This window comes from Lycium barbarum, chromosome 3 (genome assembly GCF_019175385.1).
Source record: "Lycium barbarum isolate Lr01 chromosome 3, ASM1917538v2, whole genome shotgun sequence".
Taxonomy (NCBI): Eukaryota; Viridiplantae; Streptophyta; class Magnoliopsida; order Solanales; family Solanaceae; genus Lycium; species Lycium barbarum.
The window spans coordinates 135,595,690-135,605,834 of record NC_083339.1 but is presented as its reverse complement, the minus strand read 5'-3'; the positions used below and the strand labels follow the sequence as shown (position 1 = coordinate 135,605,834).

At 38.4% G+C, this 10,145-nt stretch overlaps 1 protein-coding gene and 1 pseudogene across 1 annotated transcript; one reads left to right on the top strand and one right to left on the bottom strand.

Annotated features, from left to right (window-relative positions):
• Positions 1-5,124: 5,124 nt before the first annotated feature.
• LOC132634245 (NAC domain-containing protein 78-like) lies at positions 5,125-6,056 on the top strand. Its single transcript, XM_060350526.1, has one exon. It carries the CDS (start codon positions 5,125-5,127, stop codon positions 6,010-6,012), a length of 888 nt encoding a protein of 295 aa, XP_060206509.1. The 3' UTR covers positions 6,013-6,056.
• Positions 6,057-8,839: 2,783 nt separating this feature from the next.
• Positions 8,840-9,871, bottom strand: LOC132634244 (RING-H2 finger protein ATL46-like; annotated as a pseudogene).
• Between the last annotated feature and the right edge of the window lie 274 nt (positions 9,872-10,145).

Below are 10,145 nucleotides of genomic sequence, written 5' to 3'. Positions count from 1 at the left end.
TTCTAAAGAGGCATCAGATAAGTCCTACGGGAACAGTGAATTAACGACTACGAGTCGACTTGTCCTAAAATGGACCAACGATTATGGCAAAAGTAATAGAAAACATTCAAACAAATAAACAAGAAAGATGCACTTTTTATTTATACAAGGGATATTTTTACATCAAAAACAAAAGTCCTACAAAGGCAAAAAATGAAAAGATAAAAGCCAAATACAGGCCCTAAACTACCCGGAATGGCTGGAGCCGGAATGTTCGGACACCGTCCGCTCGGAATCATCAGAGTCAGAACCGAGGGCATCCTTAGCCTCTCCTTCGATCCTCTTGGCCTCGGCAATAAGGGCCGGAAGATCAGAAAAGCCATGCTCGGCTTGCTCAAGAGTGATCCTCCGAGATTCCATTTCTCGTGCTGAGCAACAATAGTAACTTGAGCCTCGGCGGCCTCTACGCTTCTCAGAGCTTCATCCAATTCGGCCTCGGCCTGGGCTAGCTTTGCCTCAAGAGCATCCCGAGCCTCCCCAAGAACATTCTGCATTTGAATGGCCGATTGAAGCTCGGCCAGGAGGGTGTCATTTGCATCAGCCGTTTCCTTGAGTTGGTTCTTCAGGTCATCGCACATCCGAGACCCGTTCTCCGCTTTCTCTTCGAACACCCTAGCACGCTCCTGATACCGGGCACTCTCAGATTCAAGAAGCTGGTTCCTCTCGGCCAAGCTGGAAGCATCCGACTTCACCACATCCAGCTCCTCCCGGAGCTGGGAGAAAGCGGTCTCTAGCTCACCCAGCCTCGAGGAAATTTGAGCGTTATCCCGGTTAAGGTCGATTTTCTCAGCTTCGAGGCTCCGATTATATTCGGTCATGGCGAGCAGTTCACTCCTCAACTGACGGTTCTCGGCCTTTGCTGCGTCAAGCTCGGGCTGAAGATGGGAGAGAGCAACTGCTCGACTCAGCTCCTCTTCCTTCTCCCGAAGAAGATGTACATACTTCTCCATTTCCCGGCCCTGGCGTCCAATTGGCCTTTAAGATCATCCATCTCTTGTTGGGCACGGACGAAGGCCTCGTTAACAAGCACCACACTCTGCAAAAGAAAGCAAGTTGAAAACTTGAACCGAGCGTGTGTTCCACCCGCAGTCTGCCCGAACCAGGTCGAGCTTATCCTCGGTAATAGAGGAGGGGTATCGTCTCACATCGAACCCCCTGTAGGACACCAACGAAGGCTTTTCGACCTCGAGGTCTTTTTTGAAGTTGAATTTGGCCGGTATGATATCCGAAGCTGTAGACTCAAAGGAGCTCTTTGCTTTAACCGGAGATACTGCCTCGGTTCCTGGGGATGAGACCGAGGGAATGTCATGAGAAGTGGTTTCAGACATTTCGAAAATATGAAAGGATGAAGATTAGGAAGAGGAGTTCAAGAAAAATGAGGGAACTGATGATTCGAAGGATGACAAAGTACGAAGCAAGCAACACTCGAGCAGGAGTAGTTAGCAGAAATGTTGACAAAGTTGATTCTTTCTCACGTAATATAAGGCAATGGATCAACAGCAGATTCGCTATGAAGATAATTGTGTACGATGAAGATGAAGAAATGCTGCAAAGAGTGTAAGATGAAGAGAAGATGGATCGTGAAAATGTTGGAATGAAGAGGGAAAGAGCCTTATATAGGCATGGGGCTGTGACGGTTACGATTCCCCAGCCAACCGGGGAGCGCCACGTGTCTCGTAATTAATGTGGAATGACTTGAAACAACGTGCATGCGGCGGTTGTCAGTACCGGCCATTCGGGATAAGATACGTGGCCGATAAAGGGGGGACGTGACGCAACCGTTCCTGCCAAAATGAGAAGATAACAACGAGCCGTTGGAGTCACCGATTTTGTGATTCATCCACTTCCCGTTACTCCGAAAGATCGGTGATCCGAGAAGTGTGGGGACTATCTGTTGTTACACCTCGGAAAATTTTCGTTCGTGCACAGTGAATCGACTGGCGAAGGACAATTTCGAGTATCGAACTAGTGATGTCTTAATGATATTTAGGAGAAGAATTATAATGCCCCTTATGTTGGTAATTAAGTGCCAAGTAAGTTTCAAGAAGGACCCATAAGCTAAATATGGGCATAAGTCATCCAAAAGGGCGAGTTAAGGAAACATTTTCGGAGGGTCTGGTTTGGAGGGGCCAAAACTCCATTTTAAAGTTGGAATTTGGGAAAAACACCTCAGGATGGAAGTTGTAGATAACTGAAAGATATTTTGAACCATAGATCGTGGGACCTCATAGAATATCGGGATCAAAAGTTATGGTCATTCTACGATAGACCGTTTCGGGACAATAATATCACCTTCTGGCACACTCCGCGACACCACCCGCGACTCGCGGACACGACCCGCGACCACGCCACTTCATCGCGGATTGTGCCAGTGAAGGTCGGTCGTCTGGCAAGATCCTACACATACTCAGGTATTGTCTATGCCAGGGTACGATCCCCTTTGGGTCCCACTACTCAAGGTATTGTCTATGCCAGGGTACAGCCAGTCCGCACAGGGGCTTGCCCCATTATCCCTCTTCACGCTGCAGCTCAATTGGTGAAAGGCGATTCCCTTTGGGGAATGTAAAGGAGCCAGAGGTTCCGGGTTCGATACCCCGTAGCGCTGCAGCGTGAAGAGGGATAATGGGGCAAGCCCCTGTGCGGACTGGCTGTACCCTGGCATAGACAATACCTGAGTAGTGGGTCCCCAGAGGTGGGTCGTCACAAAAAAGGCGCCTTTTTTGTGAGGCATCCCCTCTGGGTCCTACACATACTCAGGTATTGTCTATGCCAGGGTACAGCCCGTCCGCCCAAGGCCTTCGCCCCAACCCTCATCACGCTGCAGCGCTACGGGGGGTCGAACGCGGAACCTCTGGCTCCTTTACATTCCCCAAAGGGAATCACCTCTTACCAATTGAGCTGCAGCGTGAAGAGGGATAATGGGGCAAGCCCCTGTGCGGACTGGCAGTACCCTGGCATAGACAATACCTTGAGTAGTGGGACCCAAAGGGGATCGTACCCTGGCATAGACAATACCTGAGTATGTGTAGGACCCAGAGGGGATGCCTCACAACTTGTTCACTAGCTAACTTCACTAACTTTAACTAATTCCTAATTCCAGCTCATCCATCCATTTGACTAGAATTAAATTGCATCAATTTCCCTTCTGGAAAAGATCATATAACTAAAGAGATGATAAAAAGGGAACAACTGATAGTTGAGGTGTGTTTTAATACATAGATGTTGATAATTTAGGTAGGATAAGGGACCAACTGATAGTTGGGATGTGAAACTCGCGAAAAAGCGATAATGATCATGTGTGTTTTTGACCTTATGTTAACTCATAATTAAAAGAACATTTGTAACATACTACTACAAAACCAAATATCCATCAAAAGATGAAATCGAGTCTTCAGGATTTATAAAACTCCCAAATAAAATCTATGGTGTGTTCGATATTGAGAAAATGTTTTCCAATTTTCTCATGTTCACCGGTCACAATTTTTTAAAAACATTTTTTCTAGGATAATAAGTTCCTCAATTAGGGTATAATACCACTTTTAACAGAAGAATCTAAAAGACAGTTTCCTTTTTTTAAAAAAAAAAACTTTTTTCATTTCAGAAGTTTTATTCATTACGATTGTTATTGGTTTTACTTTTTAACTCTGGGATGAAAACACAATAGAAGAAGAGTGTCTAGTGAGTAGTAATGTTTTAACAAAAGAGGAATGTTACAACATTTGCTACCACAATATTAAAAAGTAAAGAACACAATTTTACTTTAATATTTTGTTCTCCGCTATTTATATATGCTGTTGTTTCAATTCTAGATTATCTACATTCACAAGAAGTGTTAGTTACTGTGAACAGTTATGTAACAATATTACTGTTTATTTTTACAATAAACATAATCAAAAAGTCAATAATAAGGATTTCATGAATCATTATTATTGGTGTATTCATAATGTTAGTAGAATCATTCGTAACACGATTTTACTCTCATATCTTCGTTGTACGAAATTTTTGTTATCCCTTTTTGGAAAAAGGTTTAAATTGCCCTTCTGGTTTGTGAATGGTCTTATTTTGGCTCTGTATTTAAAGTTGGGGCCAAATTTGCCCTCGCGAAGTTATTGCACATTTGCTTTTATTTGCCAACTCAACTAACAGAATCATTATAAAATAATAGTAAAAATTAAAAACTAGAAAAAAGTCCAACATTGCACTTGTGGTTTGCGAAATTGTCCAAAATTGCCCATTTACTTGTTTGGTTCACTAGTTGTTTTATGTTACTTGTAGTTATGAAAATTTGTATAACGTGAGATATACACTCGCTTTGTAGTTAATTCAGTTTGGAAGACTGTAAATATATATTCCTCTATAGTGTAGATAAAAATGTCCCTATGTTGTTTAATTTTGATTAATAGGGTACTTATATATGTTTCTTAATAATGAATCGGTGACTCTTATGGAGGTTAATTAAATAAATATTTTTACAGCTCACGCGTGCTGAATTAGAAATTTCCTATTCGATGCATTAATTGAATTTAGTTAAAGTAGAGAATTTAAAATGAAAGAGAGGGAAGTAAAAAATTACCTCTTCCTTTTATTCTGTTATTTGAAAATACTGTAAACTAGAAATTTCCTATTAGATGAATAAAGTTAGTAAAATGAAGTTTTTTTTTTTTTTTTTAAAAAAAAAAAGATAAGGAAACGATCTTTTCAGAAGTAATACTTCAGTTAAAACGGTGGGGTACTATTAAGTTAGTTCAAGAGTATAAATATAGGGAATTGTAAAAGTATTAGGAAAGAAATAGTAACTTGAGTCCCAAGCTGAAGCTTCCTTAAAGATCTAAGTAACACTTATGTACCCTAGTACTAGTAAAATTTGTTGCATGTATTTTCTTCTGGAATTCCTTATCACATCTCTCTATATATAGTCAATAAAGCATCCACATTACTTATTAACTTCTACCATTCGTTTAGGTTTTCGTCTGATCATACTTAATTCACTTCCCATCTTTGTGTCTGAAGGGTTTTGTTTGTTTGCGGCAATTACTTTCTTGTCTCCTTCTTGTGTTTCTCTATACGCAAGAAAAAGAGACGATCATGTCGACGGTACTTGCTGCACGCCGGCATGTCAAGGGTGTACGTTTTCACCCTACTGACACGGAGCTAATCACCTATCTTAAAAAGTTCTTCAAGAGTGAACGTTTTTCGAGTCAGTGCCCTATCCAGTTTGCAGATATTTATGGAGATCAGCCGCCATGGGAGATATTCGGAACTTCTGAAGAGAAAGTCCGCTACTATATTACTCCGTTGAAGAAGCGGAAGAGTGAACATATAAGGTATTGTCGAACTTGCGCCAATGGGACATGGAAAGGCCAAACCAGTGAATATCCTATAAGGGACCGTAAGAGAACTGTGGTAGGGTTTGGAAGAAATTTCACGTTTCAAACTAAGGAACGGGAGCAAAACAAAACTTGGCTGATGAAAGAATATTTCGTCGCGGATGATTTCTTCAGCGAGAACAATATTCCTAAAGAAGATTATGTCATCAGCCGAATCAAGAAGAAGGTAAAAGATAAAAAGGTGAAGGATAATGGGGCAACTTATAACATGGAAGAACAATATGTTGCAGGAATTATCAAAGTTATGTTGCATGAACCAGCTGATGATCACTACTGCACAACAAAACCAACGGAAGATCAAGTTATGGAGGAGACTGATCAATGGGACTCCATCATCGACGAGGTTTGTGATCAACAAGCTGATGAAGTTGAGAATACAACGTTCAACACTACCATGGAGAACCAAAATACAACATGGAGCAGTACTACCTTGGAACAAGAAGCATACGCACAACCTCTGATTGGGATTGAGCAAGTGCAAGGCGACGGAGCTAATCATGAGAATGACATTGAAAGCGGTGGATTCTGGGAAACGATAAGTGGAATATTGGGAGATGCTACTATTGATATTTCTGATTATTTGTAGCGGCTTGATGATGATCAGTCATCACTTCTCATAGATATGAATGGGAATATTGGAACATGAAAATCAGGATGCAATAATATTATGCTTATACGCATTAATTCTAGTGTATGTTTATGTTTCAGCTGAAAAGCTCGCATAAATGTAAAGTTACAAGTATTTCATTCATCAGTTTTTTTTAATAGAATATTTAGTTGTAAGCTTGTATTGATTCATTAACTATAAATACTGAAAGTGAAAGGGAATAAATGGTTCATGGTATTGCCCAAAGAAATCAATGTCGAGGGTATTATTATCAGACTATAATGTTTCTTCGTTTCACTTCGTCAGAGGATTTCGAATTCTTCGTTTGCTTTTTTTCCGGACACATTGCAATGTTGTTTCATTCTTAGACCAAATGGTGGCAAACTCTTTCACGGATAAGATGTTGTCTAGTATCGCATGCGACAGATTCATCACTAGAACTTGTTATCCCTTTGTTCTGTTATCTGCTTTAGAAATAATGCGTATTAGTGGAAGAGAGTAAACTCAGCCTTTTTTAGTAGTAGTCAAACAACAATCAATATAGTTATTTCGTTCTTAGACCAAATGGTGGCAAAATCATCCCAGAAATACCATACAAAACCAATCTTAGAACCTGCTATGTCAACCGCCATAGGTATTTTCTAGAGAACAAATTTCAAATACTTCTTTTAAAGTTGAACTTCAAATACTATTTGCGACTTAAATAACATCAAAAAAAAAAAAGTTAAACCAAACTAGTATAAAAAAAAAAAAAAGAACATAAGTAGTATTCACGCACGAAATTCATGCGTGAAAGGACCAAACTGCAAAAATGCAGTTTTGGCCTTTCACGCACAAATTTTGTGCGTGAATGGGGTATCCAATTTTGTGCCTGAATGGGGGGGGGCATCAAAAAAAGAACACGCACAAATTTTGTGCGTTAATGGTGTAGTTTTTTTTTTTTTTTTTTTTTTTTTTTTTTTTTTTTGCGTTACCTTTCCAATCACTTTTTTTTTTTCATACTTTGGGCAAAGATTAGTCATGTTTTAAAATCCCAAAATATCAATATTTTATATAAAACTTAATATTTTTTTTTGCGCACAATAATGTCGGCTCATTACATCAAGTCCACCTAAACGTTTGGATCGTCGTTTTAGGGGTTCTAAAGTGCCTCGAAGCAAGTTTTGAAACTTGTAATATTTATAGGGTTTTGATTTAAGTGTTTTATTATATTTGAATGTACAAATTTAAATATTTGATTTAATAATAATTCATCCAATACGAGAGGTCTATACTAATTAAAAAATAATTCATTCCATTTAATTACAATACTAATTCAAAGCAATACAATAATAAATTACAATAACAATACAATCTTCAAGTGAAAAAATATATTTTACCCTTTCACGCATAGATTTTGTGCGTACCTAATCTGTTCCTGAAAGTGAAAAAATTATATTTTACCCTTTCACGCACAAGATTGTATTGTTATTGTAATTTATTATTGTATTGCTTTGAATTAGTATTGTAATTAAATGGAATGAATTATTTTTTAATTAGTATAGACCTCTCGTATTGGATGAATTATTATTAAATCAAATATTTAAATTTGTACATTCAAATATAATAAAACACTTAAATCAAAACCCTATAAATATTACAAGTTTCAAAACTTGCTTCGGGGCACTTTAGAACCCCTAAAACGACGATCCAAACGTTTAGGTGGACTTGATGTAATGAGCCGACATTATTGTGCGCAAAAAAAATATTAAGTTTTATATAAAATATTGATATTTTGGGATTTTAAAACATGACTAATCTTTGCCCAAAGTATGAAAAAAAAGTGATTGGAAAGGTAACGCAAAAAAAAAAAAAAAAAAAAAAAAGCTACACCATTAACGCACAAAATTTGTGCGTGTTCTTTTTTCGGAAATGGGTCAAAATTACCCCTGAACTTTGAAAAATAGTTCATTTATACCCTTCGTTATACTTTAGGGCCAATTATACCCTTACAGTTATACTATGGGGTCAATTATACCCTTAGGACTAACGGCTGCCACGTGGCATCATCCCAACCCTTCAAAATTATTTTACCCTCAAATAATTTTTTACCCACTAAAATAACTCAACCCGACCCGATTTTTTTTTTTCGAGCAAAAATAATACGGATATTTTTTCCAGGAAAAAAAATAAAAATAATTTCGTATTATTTTTGCTGGAAAAAAAATTGTTGAGTTATTTTAGTGGGTAAAAAATTATTTGAGGGTAAAATAATTTTGAAGGGTTGGGATGATGCCACGTGGCAGTCGTTAGTCATAAGGGTATAATTGACCCCATAGTATAACTGTAAGGGTATAATTGACCCTAAAGTATAACGAAGGGTATAAATGAACTATTTTTCAAAGTTCAGGGGTAATTTTGGCCCTTTTCCGTTCTTTTTTTGATGCCCCCCCATTCAGGCACAAAATTGGATACCCCATTCACGCACAAAATTTGTGCGTAAAAGGCCAAAACTACATTTTTGGAGTTTGGTCCTTTCACGCATGAATTTCGTGCGTGAATACTACTTATGTTTTTTTTTTTTGTGCTATTTAAGTCGCGGATTCTAAAAAATTTAACCAAATCATGTCCAAACGTCTGCTAAATGTCACACCATCTTCTGATTTAGTAAAACACACCAGGCATATAGCTTGCCACAAAAGGGGCGGAAATTAATGCATCATCCACAATTCCTGCGAAAGCTGTAGCTACAATTATAGTTGAGCCAAACAAAAAAAAAAAAGGGGGGGGGGGGGGGGGGGGGGGGAACAGAAGAGGATCACGTGGGAATTGATGTCGATCTCAGAACTATGTTAAAGCAATACAAATTTTGCACTACATGTTTACACAAATTGTGTTCTGTTAGTCATTGGAATATCAAGATTAAGAGATGGTCCCCCAATATATGTTTCTGAATAAGTTGAGAATTTGAGTTTCTTGGACCAAAGCCAAATCTTTGAAAGAGAGAAACTCTCTCCTTGGGTCCTAGCATTGATCCTTCTGTAGTATCCCCAAGAATTGTGTACTTCTCACACTTAGCTTTGAAAATCTTCACATTAGGCAAAGGTATCTGCAACTCTGGATCAGCAACCACATATTGAAATGAACCCATTGAGAAACATCTCCTTCCATCAAAATTGCAACTGTTGATTTCCCCTTGACTTTTGTGTTAATGATTTTCATTTCCTTCATTTAGGCTTTTGAACTTACCTAATCTAACTGAGAAAACTCTCATTGATCTCCAACATTGTCTGGCTTTTGTATGCTTGCATTTCCATCTTCCAAATGGAAACTCAATTGTTCTCTTGTTTCAATAGGGCTTAATAAGGGATTTTTCTCAGAAATACCAGAAGTAATTATACCTCTACATAAAGGGCAAGTTGAGTTTGATAGGAGCCATGTGTCTATACAATGGATGTGAAAAGCATGGCTACACAATGGGAGCAATCTGAGCTTGTCATGTTCCGAAAATTCAAATAAACAAATAGCACAATCAAATGGCTCCTTCAGACCCCTAATATCCTTGTAAAAAAACACAGGCAGAGAGTATCACTAATACTTTGGTTTAAACCAGAATCATGCTGGCGAAAGAGCTGCTGAAGCTGCCTTTGGAGAGCTTAGGGACTAGCTAGATGATTCTCCGAATCTATTGGATTGAGAAAGAGATGATAAAAGAGGCATCTTTATACAATACCTAATCAGAAGACCACAGACATAGAACACAATAGCAATAATTACTAATGCCAACAGCAGAATTGGACTGATTCTGCTCATGGATGGATGGTGATAAAGCTTGCTAGTACTTTTCAGAAACCTGACTTCCAACACGAGGTAGTAACACAGAAGGTCACCCAACTATGAGTAATGATCTCCCAAAGTCATGTTTCTTTATTTTGTAACAACAAAGTCACCCAACTTTCCCTATATTACATCAAACGTCGCCCAATAAATATGTGGCCAATAAAATATGATGTCATTTAATTTACTCCACATAGACTTTTTTTTTCCTCAGTTCACATGGCAAAAAGACCCGACGCGACCCAAACCCAAACCTAAAATAACCCTATTCTCTTAATTATAAGATGGAGTTTCAC

Coding starts and splice junctions, on each gene's coding strand:
- LOC132634245 (XM_060350526.1), top strand. CDS start 5,125: ATGTCGACGGTACTTGCTGCACGCCGGCATGTCAAGGGTGTACGTTTT.